At 39.3% G+C, this 16,162-nt stretch overlaps 1 protein-coding gene across 2 annotated transcripts in view; it reads right to left on the bottom strand.

Annotated features, from left to right (window-relative positions):
* The window catches only part of vps37a.S (vacuolar protein sorting 37 homolog A S homeolog), a 52,807-nt gene that overhangs the window by 36,139 nt on the left and 506 nt on the right, over positions 1-16,162 (bottom strand). For both annotated transcript variants that reach the window (XM_041572093.1, NM_001097153.1), the window contains 7 exon segments: positions 13,382-13,664; positions 9,014-9,088; positions 7,406-7,520; positions 5,170-5,270; positions 2,419-2,608; positions 1,181-1,251; positions 571-698 (listed from right to left, as the gene is read on the bottom strand). In XM_041572093.1, the coding sequence (XP_041428027.1) occupies positions 571-698; positions 1,181-1,251; positions 2,419-2,608; positions 5,170-5,270; positions 7,406-7,520; positions 9,014-9,088; positions 13,382-13,491 (790 nt within the window). In that variant the 5' untranslated portion in view covers positions 13,492-13,664.

The following is a 16,162-nucleotide window of genomic DNA, read 5'->3' as shown; positions in this document are numbered from 1 at the left end:
GGGAGAATGGTCAAAGTCGAATTTTTAAAGAGACAGTACATGATAAATTTCAATATTCGAATGAGAATTTATTTCAAATTTGAATCGAATTTGGACTATTCCCTAGTCGAAGTACACAAAAAATAACTCGAAATTTTAATTTTTTGCATTCGAAAATTCACCTTGACCTTTGATAAATCTGCCCCTAAATGTAACAGGAAGAAGTGTGGGAAGCACAAGACAGAACTCTGTCTGTTAATTGGCTCATGTGGCCTAACATGTATGGTTTGTTTGTGTGCACCGTGAATCCTATGATCCCAGGGGGGCGGCCCTTATTTTTTAAAATGGCAAATTCATATTTATGATTACCCAATGGCACATACTACTAGAAAAGTATATTATTACGAAAATGGTTTATTTACACAAAGCAGGGTTTTATATATGATACAATATCTTTTTATAGAGACCTACATTGTTCGGGGGTATCGTTTTCCTTTAAGCCGCCATTGTTGGGAACAGCGCTACAGTTGTGAAGTTTAAGTCAAGGAAATAAATACCTATTTCATATAGTAACTGTATTAACATACATACTTGCCATCTCCTCAATGTTCCTCACTAACTCTTCTTTATCAGAAATGACCTGTTTCAACTGCGGAAGATTCACAAACTGCTCCAACAATAAATCCTCTTGATCTGACATTTCTGAGAGCTGCGAGACACTACAAAAGCAATACAATCAATCAAATACATTACTTCCCCTTTGAGAAGGAAGAGGAGTTCTACTCAGGAGTCTTATTGCCCACAGAGTCACTGTTACTTCATATTTCTAAAGAACACAATAGAGAATTTAATAACAGTGGTGTGGTACATAAATGAAAGCAAGTGTCAGAGTTTCAGTAGAGATTCTGGGTGAGATTATCTTGATAGAACAATTATGGCGGCTCTCATTAATGTAAGCACAGATAGTCATAAGTAAATACGTCTTGTGCAGAATAAACTAGGCTATTGGGCAGTGAAAACATATACAAAGATAAAAGGGAATTGAAACTCCTCGGTAACTTATAATATCCTTATAATTTACAAGAGGGGGGGTACTTTATTCACTATATATTGGACAAATGGAGGTGGCGTTGATGGTCTATACACTCATTACTGCACCTCAAGATATTAAGTGCAACACTTGTTCATTCCACGTGTTTACCTTAGCTCTAGAAGTTCGGAAAAAGTTTCCGGGATGTCAGGCATCGTGTAGGTAAAGCCGTTGATACCCACCTGAAGAATTACAAGAGATTACAGATATACATGGGGGGCACTAAATAACAATGAACTCAATGAGGAGGATTAGCCTACATTTTAAAAGGAACCTTTAACACATAGGTATTAAGTGCAGCTGAGCAAGTATAGGGAGGTCCATGCCAAATTGAGCTTTTGAATTAACCTGGTTAAAGGTAACTTAAAGGGGTTGTTCACCTTTACATTAACTTCTAGTATGATGTTGAGAGTGATCCCCAACCAGTAGCTTATGAGCAACATGTTCCTCACTAACCCCTTGGATGTTGCTCCCAGTGGCCTCAAAGCAGGTGATTATTTTTGAATTCCAGCCTTGGAGGCAAGTTTTGGTTGTATAAAAACCAGTTGTACTGCCAAACAGAGCCTCCAGGCAGTAGGGGCTACTAAATAGCCAATCACAGCCATAATTGGGCACCCCAGGATCATTTTTCATGCTTGTGTTGCTCCCCAACTCTTTTTACATCTGAATGTTGCTCATGGGTGAAAAAGGTTGGGGACCCCTGATTTAGAGAGTGATATTTTGAGACAATTTGCAATTGGTTTTAGTTTTTTTATTGTTTTTGAGTTATTTAGATTATTATTTAGCAGCTCTCCAGTTTACAATTTCAGCAATCCAGTTGCTAGAGTTCAAATTACTCTAGTAACTATGCTTTGCTTTGAATAAAGAGACTGGAATATAAATAGGATAACAATACATGTGTAGCCCTACAGAGCATTTGTTTTTATATGGGGTCAGTGACCCCCATTTGAAAGCTGGAAAGAGTCAGAAGCAGAAGGAAACTAATTCAAAAATATATAAATATTATAATATAATATAAATATTATAATATAAAAAATAAATAATTAAGACCAATTGAAAAGTTCCTTGGAACGGACCATTCTATATCATACTCCTTTAATGGCGATCAATATGTTTTACCCAGAACCTATTTTCATGAACTTGTAAGAGCACAGAGGTTAGAATTGGCCATTCAAAAACATACTGAAAGTTAAATTAAAGGTCAAAAGTCAGAAATGAATCATTGCCGGTGTTCATAATTCTAGGAAGACCAATAGATAATAATAGATGATAGAGAGACAGGTAGATTGATGACAAATAGATGTGAGACTGTGCAATCCCAGCATTAAGACTGATTTGTTTATACTTACGTCAGAAGTAGGGACTGGTAGGGGAAGATCTGTGATTAAGCCATAGGCAGGAGCAGCAGCTTTGGCAGTGTTGTAGGCTGGAGGAACAGCTTCTGGGACAGATCTATTGGATTCTTGCGCCGGGTATGATGGAAGATACGGGAACCCAGGATGAGGGAACACGTGTGGTCCTGTAGGATTGCTGAACAAACTAAAGCAGCAACAAACACAAAGGTGAGATTTAATTCATTCATTTTCTCTCATTCAAATAAAATATATACTTACTGAAGGATGCCAAAAATCGGTCCCCTTCTAATACAAATCAAAGTGCGTTTATTCCACCAAAGTTACAATTGCTTTTCTAGCATCGCTTAGAATGGTTTGCATTTGTACTGTACTACAGATTAATCGACAAAGTAGAGTTTTCTATGTTCAATTGACTTACTTTAAGCAAAAATGCACATTTTCCTAGTTATCATTTACAGCCCTGCACTGTGAATAAGTAGGTGTATTGGATTATATCCTATTTACAGAAATGTTAATTGAACAGCACCACTCAATCTTTGTAAGATAAAAATGCCTTTATTGCAGCCTTCTGGGCATCACTGCTGTGATGCCCAGAAGGCTGCAATAAAGGCATTTTTATCTTACAAAGATTGAGTGGTGCTGTTCAATTAACATTTCTTCAATATTGACCGGTGATAGGTGGCCACTGGGGAACCTGCACTACAACTTAAAAAGGAAAAAAAAAAAGTGTAAGAACTCGTGCCGACTGCTGCTCCTTTTATACATATATATCCTATTTAAAGTCTCCTGTATGGACAGAGCTGCTACAGGGCTATTCCCACATCTGATGGTCTCCCACGCAGAGAAGAGTCATTACCCAATCCACTAACTAGTCATATGTGATCACTCAGGTTCAATGAGCCTTCTAATAGGTCAGTGGTTATGACCCTGGTCCCTGTAAACTGGACTACAGCCTATTAAAGAAACAGGTGCCTGTGTGACTTTAGACTATATCCTATAGGGTGCCTGTGTGACAGTTACTTTAGACTATACCCTAAAGGAAGCACACACCTGAAAATCTACTGTAGATACAGATCATTTTGAGTTTGTGGTCTTGATGTTTCAGTGTGTGGTATTTTTTTTTTTTTTTGTGAAGCTCTCGGCCTCAGTTTTTTTATTTTGGTTTGCTGGGGTCAGTGACCCTGACAACCAGGTCATAAATAGAAGGCTGATCATTTAAACACCATAAAAAGTCACAAATGAAGAACTACTGTGAGGTCAAAAGAGCCAATCTGACCACATCTGACTAACTAGCTGCATTGATGCTAATGAGTTAAGTTCTGTAACATGGGTCAAATAAAGAACACCTGAAACAAAGTGTAAGCTGCTATACTGCTTGCTGCTGCATAATTTTCCTCAACAGAATATTATTTTCAGAAATTGCCTCAATCTATAAGGAATTTCATCATTTAAATATGTTGTGTGACGGAAGCCTCAGCCTACCAAAGCAAAATAGCCGGTCTCACTAATATATATGAAGAGGTGAGAAGTTATTATTAGAATTAAAATAAATAAATCCTATTTATAGTAAAGTGTATTTGCTTCTTTAAAACTGTTTTGAAATGAATATATTATGTAAGCATAACGTATGTCGGTATGTAGGTGTCTGGCAGGCAATGAAAGCTTAACACAGAGTTACCCTAAAATCCCTTAGATGTGCTAAGCTGCCTCAGGTTATTGACAGGGTATATAAGAATACGTCCTAGTCTCCTCCTCCTAATTATCTAGTCTCCCATTCTTAATGGGAACAACATCAACTTGGCGTGATTGGCCTATAAACCCAGGTTATAGCAGCTCCAAAGATATTGTGCTCAGAAAGGTTGCTGAAATAAATAAATCTGAATATATATATATATATATATATATATATATATACACACACACACATATATATATATATATATATATTCAGATTTATTTATTTCAGAGATATATATATATATATATATATATATATATATATTCAGATTTATTTATTTCAGAGATAGATATATATATATATATATATATGGCTGACAGGTAGAGACCCAGGAACTAAAGTATTGCTACCGATTGGAAAGCAAAGGTTCACATACAAATATGGATTTTGCTCAAAAAATAAATGATCAAGTATAATGATTTTGAACCATTTACTTAATTGGGTTCTAATTATCTAGTTACCTAATTATCTAGTTTTAGGTGTATGCAGAAATACTGAAAATAGAAAAAGGTTCTCTAACTTTCAAGTGCCACTGTATGTATGCAGGCATGCACATAAATATATCATATATATCCCCACTCATCTACAGTATTATTCTAAGAAGAATGATGATTCATACATTTTTTGGGATTTATATACTAAAAAGTCAGAATCCGAATATCCGGCACCTCTGACCTGCCGAGGTTGTATACAAGTCAATTGGAGAAGCCCTGAAGAGCCTGACCTGCAATGGGTTTAGTGCAAAAATCAGAAGATTTTGTGATTTTATGGCAAAAAGTTTTCTGCCGGAAAAATCCAAATAATTTTTGTACAATTTGAATTTTTGGATGATTTTCGCTTTTTTTCCCCGAACTGGAATTTTTCACGAAAACGTATTGTTAAATAACGGGAAATAACCAGTGCGGATTTGGACGGAGTATATTTCAGAAAATAATGGGATACATTTGGATTTTGCAAAATAACCCCCTATATGTAGCTATTTTATTATACACTACAGTGATACTTACTAAGGAAAGGAGCCAGAACTAGGGGCCAATGTGGGGGGATTTTTCCAAAACTCTTCTAGTAAAGTCTGTACTATTTTCCCAAGATCAGAGTGCATCGTAAACTGAAAGGAAAACATGGTTTTGAAAAAAGGTGTAGTTACTAAACACAACCATTTTTAATCTTTAAACGTTATTTTCTAGAATGGCTAAAATCAAACAAACTATACGGAAATCGAAGCAAGTATGGCACAGTCCACTGATTTTCACCTGGATATTGGGCAGCCGCAATTTCATACTAGTATATCACAGGTACAGTTGACTACTGTTATCTACAATGGGAATGGGTCCAATTTGCTCCTATGCCCCTACTACAGATTTTTTGCAACTTCAAACAGAGCAGCCTTGTAAGTAAACTTGGACATGGATTGGAAGGGGTCAGGGAAAATTCCAGACAGGATGGGGCACTGTTTACATTTATCATTTAGCCTAGAATTAGTATTTCCTTCAGTTCTAGAATCACTAACTTGTATGCTAAGCAACGGTTATGCCTCATAAAGATAGCAATAGCTACTCATTCCACAGCAGTATACAGACTGCTTAAACTTTCTATATTTATTTATGATCATAAATGTTACTACTGCACTAGATTGATTGGAAGCAGCAATGTGCACAAGATCAACAATAAAGCATGGTTATATTATTAAAGGAACAGTTCAGTGTAAAAATAAAAACTGGGTAAATAGATGTTGCTGTGCAAAATAAAATATGTTTCTACATAGCCAAAAATGTAATGTATAAAGGCTGGAGTGACTGGACGTGTAACATAATAGCCAGAACACTATTTCCTGCTTTTCACCTCTCTAACTCTGAGTTAGTCAGCGACTTTAAAGGAGAATTCAACCCTTTAATAAAAAAACCCGTACCCCCCACCCCAAGGAGACCCCCTCCCTCCTCCCCCCAGCCTAACTTCCCCCTGTGGAAATGCCCCATACTTTATACTTACCCCCCGTGCAGATTCTGGAATCGGAGTTCCACACAGACATCTTCCTGGTATTCATGTCTTCTTCCGGCGCTTCGGCAATTTTCGTGAGTTTCGGCGTATGCACAGTTGTCGCAAACCGACTTATTGCTCCAACAGCGCATTCACCAACATGCCGATCTCCCACTCAGCTTACCGACGACTCGGAAGATGGATGCGTGGAACTCCGATGGCAGATTCTGCACCGAGGGGTAAGTATAAGGTATGGAGCATTTCCCCGAGGGGGCAGTTAGGCTGGGGGGGGGGGGGGAGTTCAGTGAGTTTGCCATTGATCCTCAGCATTCAGCTCAGATTCAAAAGCAACAGATATGACCCATGTGCCCCCCCCCTCAAGTCTCTGATTGGTTACTGCCTGGTAACCAGTCAGTGGAAAGCAAGAGAGCTGCACAGCAGGAAGAAGTTTCTGGCTATAAATGTACATCCAGTCACTCCAGCCTTTATACATTACATTTTTGGCTAATTAACTATATTAGAAACATTTTTTATTTTGCACAATCTTACTCAGTTTTTATTGTTATACTGAACAATTCCTTTAAAGGACAAGGAAAGTCTAAAATAGAATAAGGTTAGAAATGCTGTATTTGGTTTACTAAACATAAGCATGAAATTACTGCACCACAAAGCCTAACCAAACAAATGATTTATGCTTTCAAAGTTGGCCACAGGGGGCTGTCATCTTGTAACTTTGTTAAACATCTTGGCCTGACCCTGCACATGCTCAATGTGGTCTGGGCTGCTTAGGGATCGTCATAAACAAAGCTGCTTTAATTCTGCATGGCTGGGAAGTAAGGCGGAAGCTCCCTCTGCTGTTCATAAGTATGATTGTTTCCCTGCTCAGCAGTTAGGGACCGTCTGACAATTCCTATCCACAGCAGTAAATGAAGGGAGAATTTTACTGCATACAGTCAGGTTTCTTATAAAAACACATTTTTTAATTAAAGTATATTGGAGATAGGTTTCTTTTTCATTAAAGAAAGTAAAAATGGGATTTTATTTTTTTGCCTTTCCTTGTCCTTTAAAGCACAGAACTGTGGCCAAGGGCACCGAGCAGTTCTAAAGCACATGATGGGTGTATAACAGGCAGTTCATTGTCACACAGAGATAAAGCATAAGCAACACACAGACACTCCTGGAAAGCAGCATTCAATATAAAAATATTTTGCTGACAAATAATAATATCAAAAAACTTTCATGACGAGCAACATATGAGTAACTTACATTATTAACAGGGGGAAAGATGACATTCATGCCTTGCTTATCCACTAGGTGATGGTGAATAGGTGGGAAAACACTGATGTGAGGTTTTTCTTGAGGAAACTGCGGCGGAAGCAAACTGCAAAAATAAATAAGTAAATAAAGTGCACCGAGGAGTAGGACTGGTTGAAGAAGACTATAAAGAGAAAATTCCTTTATCTGTCCCACTGCAAATGGCAATGGTTTCTAAAACCAACAAGAATCAGTTCTGACTCTATAAATTAAACAGCTTTTGAGTGTTCAGACACAAAGACCTTAGCAATAATGTGCCCCTGGGATTAATATCCAAATGTTGGCAACTGTGATAACACTGCTGTTCTCAAGCTTAAGACTTAGGCGGAGCAGAAATAGACTGAGGTAAGCAATTGGCTGCTTTGGCTAAAATAAAGGAATCATACAGATGTACAGTATTAAAGAAGAAGGAAAAGCTAAAATTAAGTAAGGTTTATCAGAAAGGTCTATATAAATACACCAGTAAACCCTCAAAGTAATGCTGCTCTGAGTCCTCTGTCAAAAGAAACACAGCATTTCTTTGCTTCTATTGTGTACACATGGGCTTCTGTATCAGACTTCCTGTTTTCATCTTAAACCTCCAGGGCAGGGCTTGAGCATGCTCAGTTTGTTCCTCTCTCCTCCTCCCTTTCCCCCCTCCCTGCTGTAATCTGATCCCAGAGCTATGAGTGAGCAGGGAGAGACTCGTGCAGGAAATTATGTCACACCAAGCTAATATGGCAGCTGCTATCCTAAACAAACAGAGAGAGCTTTTAAAGCAGTTTACTCAGGTATGGTAAAGCATTCTGCAAAATAAATATAGTGTTATAGCTTGCGTTATTGTGGCTAATCTATTTGCAATAAACTGCTTTGGTAGCTTTCCTTCTCCTTTAAGGTAAACATGCAGAGAAGTACTGACTTATGGGCAGATTTATCAAAGGTTGAATTTCAAATTTGAATTTAACATTTGACCCTTAATAAATCTGCCCCTTAGTCTTAGAGGCAGAGTTATCAAGGGTCGAATTTCAAATTCATGTGAGTTTTTTTTTTTTTTTTTTTAAAACTCCCATGAACGTGACATTTGACCAATTGAAATTTATTAATAAAATCACATTTTTAAAACTCTGGTGAATAGAATCGACCTGAAAACTGAAGATTTTTTTCTCCGAATGTCAGGAAGGCCGCAAACAACTCCAAATCCCTGGACGTCTCCTATTGACTTTAACAGCAATTCTGCAGGTTTTAGGTGGCGAATAGAGTATGATAAAGCTTGAAAATCGAATTCAACATTTTTACAAAACTTGAATCAAATTTGAATAACTCTCTATAAAATAAATCTAGAAAAGTCGAATTTTCAATTCGACCCTTGATAAATCTGCCCCTTAATGACATGTTAGAAGTATTATATTGGAAGTAGTTGTATAAAAAGCCTACTTGTTTTCGTCAAGTGATCGGGAGCATTAATGTACCCAAACCTTGGCTAAAATTTGTTTAAATCTGCATGTACACAAACTTTTGACAAGAGGAGACATGTAAATGAGAAATAAAATAGCTGTAATGTATATATATATGTATACTTACATGTTTATGTTGATGGTCAGGTTTTGAACCGTAAAAGGCAGCCTGTATTCCACATCTTTCTGAATTTCTGCAATACTGTGTAAATGCACAGAATTAATAAAATATGAAAACAAATGCAACCATTTCTCCTATATTTGTCTTTATATACAGGACAAGGAAAATAAACTGTACAGTGCAATATTCTAATTGTCTACAACATTTCTAGATTACGCGGTATGGAAGCTGGAAACTGATGAACTACCGAACATGGACCTCAAAAAATTCACTTGCTCAGGTATCATTTTCCAGGCAGCCAGTAACTGCATCTGCTGATGTGATCTACATGATAGCGGCCTGATTTTTCAGTTCAGTTTATAAATCTAGCGCAGTGAGGGAGGATGACTGAAACAGTTAGTGGTCAAATTGGCTGCAGATCTTAACATCTGGCAGGTACATCAGTTTACTAGATGTGATTACTTATGGAAACTTAAAGGACCAGTAACATCAAAAATTTTTGTAAAAAAATTCGTTAGTATACAACGAAAAATAAACACCTAGACAAATGAAACTTTTAAAATGCAAAGCCTTTATTAAGAAATAACTTACCGAAACTTTACTTCCTGTCCTCTTCAAAACAGGCGATACGGCGACCATCCATCCTGCAGTGCTCGATTTCTCCCCCTGGCTATTCTAGTGACAGCTGTGAAGGAGGCTGAGGCTCCGCTCTCGTGTTGGCTGGTGGAGCAGGGTTTGTAGTGGGGTTCATGGGCAAAGTTTTCCTGATGTGCCCCGAGCCTGCCAGTGCCTGAGTGCACCTCACCTTCACGCTGCCTCCCACTCTGCTCTGCTGCTGCTAACGCTGTCACGCTGATGATGCGGGCCCTACATCTGCTCCCCACTCAGTGAGCTCAACTAAAGTATATTAGTGCCTTGGATAGGGAAAACTAAATGTTTACTTGCAGCACTGAGTTAATCATTGGACTCGGGGAATGTCGGGGGCAATGGGCTGTTAGAGCAATTACAGTGAATCGCTGTTGGGTTCTGTTGTTTTGCGCTGATCTACTGCGCTGGCTGTTGCGTGTTACTGAAATCTCTGCAAGGAGTAGACAGAATGCGGTTCCCTCACTCATACCCCCTAGCAGCAGGGCTGAACAATATAAAAAAAGGACTAGGGGAGGTGAATCGCTGTTGGGTTCTGTTGTTTCTGATGTACTGCGCTGGCTGTTATGCGTGGCAAAGTTTTCACGATGTGCCCCAAGCCTCTGCTGCTAACGCTGTCACGCTGATGATGCGGGCCCTACATCGGCTCCTCGCTCAGTGAGCTCAACTGCGCTGGCTGTTATGCGTGGTGCAATGTATGCAGAGCATCTCGATTGGCAGGTCGATGGAAAACCACGAATGATTCGCCCAAGGCAGAGTAAGCGCCTACACCTCCCGGTCTGCTTCTCTTACCTGAAATATCTGCAAGGATCAAGGCGCTAATATATTTTAGTTGAGCTCACTGAGCGAGGAGCCGATGTAGGGCCCGCATCATCAGCGTGACAGCGTTAGCAGCAGAGGCTTGGGGCACATCGGGAAAACTTTGCCACGCATAACAGCCAGCGCAGTACATCAGAAACAACAGAACCCAACAGCGATTCACCTCCCCTAGTCCTTTTTTTATATTGTTCAGCCCTGCTGCTAGGGGGTATGAGTGAGGGAACCGCATTCTGTCTACTCCTTGCAGAGATTTCAGTAACACGCAACAGCCAGCGCAGTAGATCAGCGCAAAACAACAGAACCCAACAGCGATTCACTGTAATTGCTCTAACAGCCCATTGCCCCCGACATTCCCCGAGTCCAATGATTAACTCAGTGCTGCAAGTAAACATTTAGTTTTCCCTATCCAAGGCGCCAATATACTTTAGTTGAGCTCACTGAGTGGGGAGCAGATGTAGGGCCCGCATCATCAGCGTGACAGCGTTAGCAGCAGCAGAGCAGAGTGGGAGGCAGCGTGAAGGTGAGGTGCACTCAGGCACTGGCAGGCTCGGGGCACATCGGGAAAACTTTGCCCATGAACCCCACTACAAACCCTGCTCCACCAGCCAACACGAGAGCGGAGCCTCAGCCTCCTTCACAGCTGTCACTAGAATAGCCAGGGGGAGAAATCGAGCTCTGCAGGATGGATGGTCGCCATATCGCCTGTTTTGAAGAGGACAGGAAGTGAAGTTTCGGTAAGTTATTTCTTAATAAAGGCTTTGCATTTTAAATGTTTCATTTGTCTAGGTGTTTATTTTTCGTTGTATACTAATGAATTTTTTTACAAAAATTTTTGATGTTACTGGTCCTTTAAAGGGGTAATTGAGTTTCACAAGTGGGGGCCCATTTACTTTGCTTGAGTGAAGGAATAGAACAAAAAAAACTTAGAATTTCGAATGTTTTTTTTTGGCTACTTCGACCTCCGACTACGAATCAAACGATTCGAACTAAAAATCGTTCGAATATTCGACCATTCGATAATCGAAGTACTGTCTCTTTAAAAAAACTTCGACCCCCTACTTCACCACCTAAAACCTACCGAGGTGCAATGTTAGCCTATGGGGAAGGTCCCCATAGGCTTCCTAGCAATTTTTTGGTCGAAGAAAAATCGTTCGATTGATGGATTAAAATCCTTCGAATCGAACGATTCAAAGGATTTAATCGTTCGATCGAACGATTTGCGGTAAATCCTTCGACTTCGATATTCAAAGTCGAAGGATTTACATTCGCCAGTCGAATAAAGAGGGTTAATTAACCCTCAATATTCAACCATATGTAAATCTGTCCCGTAGTGTTTTAAAAACGGATTCCATACACTGGCCATAAAAACATACTCAGACCACCCCCTAAAACATTTCAATTGCAACGGTAAACTTACCTTTATACTGTTAGGCTAAACCGAAGATTTAAGAAATCAGATTTACAGCATTATAGTTAATGGATGAGATATGAAGTTCCATTTAAAAGCAAACCTGGGGACAGCGACTGCACATGCTTGTTTTATCTGTGATTTGATACATGACTATATCATTGCCTGATTATAAATTACAGTATGGCCCATAACACCATGCAATCTGACACGAAGTATCAGAAAGTGTTAAAAATCACATTCTAGGTCATTTCAGTGAAGTCAGATGAAGATCACATACTAATCCTTTAAAATTCCCCTCCTTTACATTTTCATCATATTGTGTTGCAAAAATACTGTATGCAACCATGTGTTGCAATGAAAACGGACCATGTTGTGAGTGAATGTCACATACAATGACGAGGATGTGAATTTATTTGTACAGCTGCAACAGGAAACAAATTGGCAATGAGCATTAGGTTTGTACAGGCAGCATAAGTACAAGAATTGCCTGATAAGAAAAGGTAACTGGTACGGTTTATTTCAGTTACAATAGCCCTCTATATAACTGTGTCATTGAACAGACTTGTTTTGAGAGATTCCTCAGCAGCTCAAATAATTTGTGCTGTGAATCAGCAGAAGCGAGGATGGGGAGCTACCAGGGGCTTCTTCGGAAGCACAGATCAATGTTCAGTTGCTGTTGTGGCCTATGTCTGGTAAACAAGGCCGACATAAGAGATTTCAAAGCAGTAGTTGCCCTTTAACGAACAAAGAATAGCTCATCAGGCTTCTATGAAACCCTTACTTAATACATCTTCTGTTATTTAAAGTGACAAACTTTTTGGAAGCACTGTGTAATTCACAACAAAACGGTGTACGGTATATATATATATATTATATAATACACAAAAGCCATCAATATCTAGTAAATTATATCCTTATAAACGGTGAGTTCTGATGTCATTTCTGTCACATGACTCACTGAAATTTGTGTATTATAATAAATAAAGTACCCCCAGTTGTAAAATATGAGGATATTAGAAGTTACCTCTGAGTTCCATGACCTGTATAAAATGGTATAATATGGTCATGAAACTCCTCGGTAACTCAAATATCCTTATATTTTACAAGAGGGGGAACTTTATTCACTATATATATGTATATATTGGCAGCACCAACACAGTAGTTGGTGCTATGTGCAGGCATTTCACTTGCAAATACAAAAAAAGTTGTTAGTAAGGCAAGCCACCTGCAGTAAAGTGAGATGGAGAGTCAAATTACCAGTGTTTTTTCAATTTCATAGGGTCCCGGACAAATGGAATGACGTTTCTGGCATCAAAAAATTGTTCTATTAACACTTATCTGTAAACGCTAGCTACATATTTGCAGTGCTGATTGAGGTGTACCACAAATGATTTTAAAAGACACCTGCATTGCAGCACACCACCAGTCTGAAGACTGTCTTCTACTGTCAATGGGTAGTATAACACTTCTGCTTATATACATGACATGTGCTGCCTTACCTGCTGTGGGAAGCTTTAAGGGACTCAATCTGCCTCTGTTTCTGCTGCTGCAAACTTGTAAGTTGTTGAAGAGGTCTGGGGCTCTTAGACGAAGGGAAGATCCAACTCATCCTGCAGGTAATCTCAGCTCAGAAGCCCAGTGGTAAATAGAATCAGAATTCAAAGGGGTGGGGTGATGCAGGGAACAGCTTAGCTGAGTTTCTGGTATTACACAAGAGAGTCTTCCTGGCATTCACAGACTATATGGATCGTCAGACATCTCTTCCATGATGGGGACGCACACCTGTACAATAATGTAATTCAAAATAATCAAAACACATAGGGGTATATTTATAAAAGAGTGAAGTTAGAGGTCGCCGCAGTCCTCCAGAGTGAAATTCCGCCACTCTCCATTCACTTCTATGTGGGTTTTAAAAGAGTATTTATCAATGGGTGAAAGTGAAAGTTCATCCTTTAATAAATACGCCTTTCAAAATTCCCTAGAAATGCATTGCCGCAGGTGATTTTCATTTTAGCCGGCGGAGGGCAGGCAGTTCAGGGAGATTGTCGCCCCGAAGAAGAGCCGATTTGTCGATGGGGCGACTAATCTCCCTGAATCTGCTCGTGTGGACTGACCCTTATGCTTAGGGATGCCCCAAATCCAGGACTCAGATCAGAATTCAGCAAGATTTGCTGAGAGTGCCTGGCCTAACCAAATCCTTAAAATCACAAGATTTTTGTTACATGAACAATATTTGAAAATACATATTACAGTTAGGATTCTGTCAAATCCTTCATGAAAGATTTGGCCAAATCCCAAAATAGTGGATTTGGTGATTACAGCCCCCTTCCTCATTTTCTACCATTGTAAAGTGATGAATTCTGGAAGCTGAAGTCTCTTTGCTTCCTATAGTGGCTGGTGCTTAATTCTTGTATTGTAACTCAGCAAGCCAATTATTCCGTTTGTCCTCCACTGTGCCTAAATATAGATTTATTTGACTAAAAGGCCACTAGGTAGGAAAGTAATCTGGATAGTTGACTGTGCCAAGGTAAGAAACCTTTTGGCAGTGGTCACAGCCAGGATGTGAATGAACTGTATGTTGAGACTGCCCAGATAAGTATAGTAATAGTATGGAAAGCTAAATCCTAAAGTAATCTTGTCAGACGACTGAGCATAGGTAGTAATACATTGGTTGTAGCCAGAGCCAGAACAAGAATTAATTGCAGGCAAAGACGCCAAGTCAGCTGTGACAGTGAAATGAAAAATTCAGAACAGTTTTTTTAGGAACGATCATGAAAATAAAAACATCCAGTTTTCTAAAACTGCTATCTATACTCTTACTGTGAACTGCTTATACAAATGTGGAATCAGTTATACAGAATGCTTACTACAATATTCAATGCGATGCAACACATTTGCCACAAATATGGATTTACAAAGGTAAGTTAAGTACAAGGTACTGTTTTATTTATTACAGAGAAAGATCCAAGCAGTCAAAAGATAACGGTCTGCCTAAATATGAGTCTGTGGAAAATGTAATTCTTGTTTTTCTGGATATTGGTCTTCCGGGTTAAGGCAGACTGGGCTGATTCTCAGATAAATGCAGAGTCAGCCCCTAAGCTTGTTCTTCTGTGCCTGCACCCACAACCACTACATTGGCCTGGCTGCAGGCACATGGAACAGATTTTGGTGCTGAATTGCATACTGACATGTTTACTGCTGAATATATAGGTGTCGATAAAAAACAGCGCAGAAGTTCTGCTGCAAAAGTGCCTTTATTTAACACGACTTGTTTCGAGCACCAAGGCAATTTATCAAGTGTACACTTGATAAAGGACATTGGTGCTCAAAACATGTTGTGTTAAATAAAGGCACTTTTGCAGCAGAACTTCTGTGCTGTTTTGTATCGACACCTATATATTTTGGAACCACTATTGATGGCTTTGGATGGAAGCAAGGTGCTGTGATACCAAAATTAAACCACAGAGGAAAAAGTACCAGTTTATAGCATTTACTACATTTTTACTGCTGAACTAAGCTTTGTGCTCCTGCACCAGACCCAGTTCAGGCGCAGGAGAGAACTGATACAAGTATAGGGGCTGTTTATCTGGGGGCTACGAGCCAGCCCAGCATTCAGTTGGCCTTATAGATCCCATAACGGCACTAGGGTTGCATGGAATCCAGGATTTGGACAAAGCAACACACTTGTAGGATAAGGACAAAGTGCTACCGTTCCAAAACTAAATGACTGACACACCAGCCAACTGAATATGAACAATCTGTATTCAGAGTAGGGATGCACCGAATCCAGGATTCGGTTCGGGATTTGGCCCTTTTCAGTAGGATTCGGCCGAACCCTAATTTGCATATGCAAATTAGGGGAGTGAGGGAAATCACAGGATTTTGTCAGAAAACAAGGAAGTAAAAATGTTTCCCCCTTCCCATCCCTAATTTGCATATGCAAATTAGGGTTCGGTATTCAGCGCATCTTTCACAAAGGATTTGGGGGTTTCGGCCGAATCCAAAATAGTGGATTTGGTGCATCCCTAATTCAGAGGATACAATTATTAAAGAAATGCAGATGGGGGGGGGGGGGTGATAAGTCAGTCTGACATTCAGCTGAATCATTGGATAAAGAATAAATATTCATTTAGCTCTACAAATAATGAAATGGGTGTATCCTTGATATACAGACTTTATAATGGAGCTTATTAACCTCTCCCCCACCAATTCATACGTTTTCTCCCTATTAACCTCTCCCCTTGTTCCTCCCCCCACTTCATAAACACACCTTATTAATC

This window comes from Xenopus laevis, chromosome 1S (assembly GCF_017654675.1).
Source record: "Xenopus laevis strain J_2021 chromosome 1S, Xenopus_laevis_v10.1, whole genome shotgun sequence".
NCBI classification, from domain to species: domain Eukaryota; kingdom Metazoa; phylum Chordata; class Amphibia; order Anura; family Pipidae; genus Xenopus; species Xenopus laevis.
The sequence above is the reverse complement of the archived record's forward strand: the minus strand, read 5'-3'. Positions and strand labels throughout refer to the sequence as shown.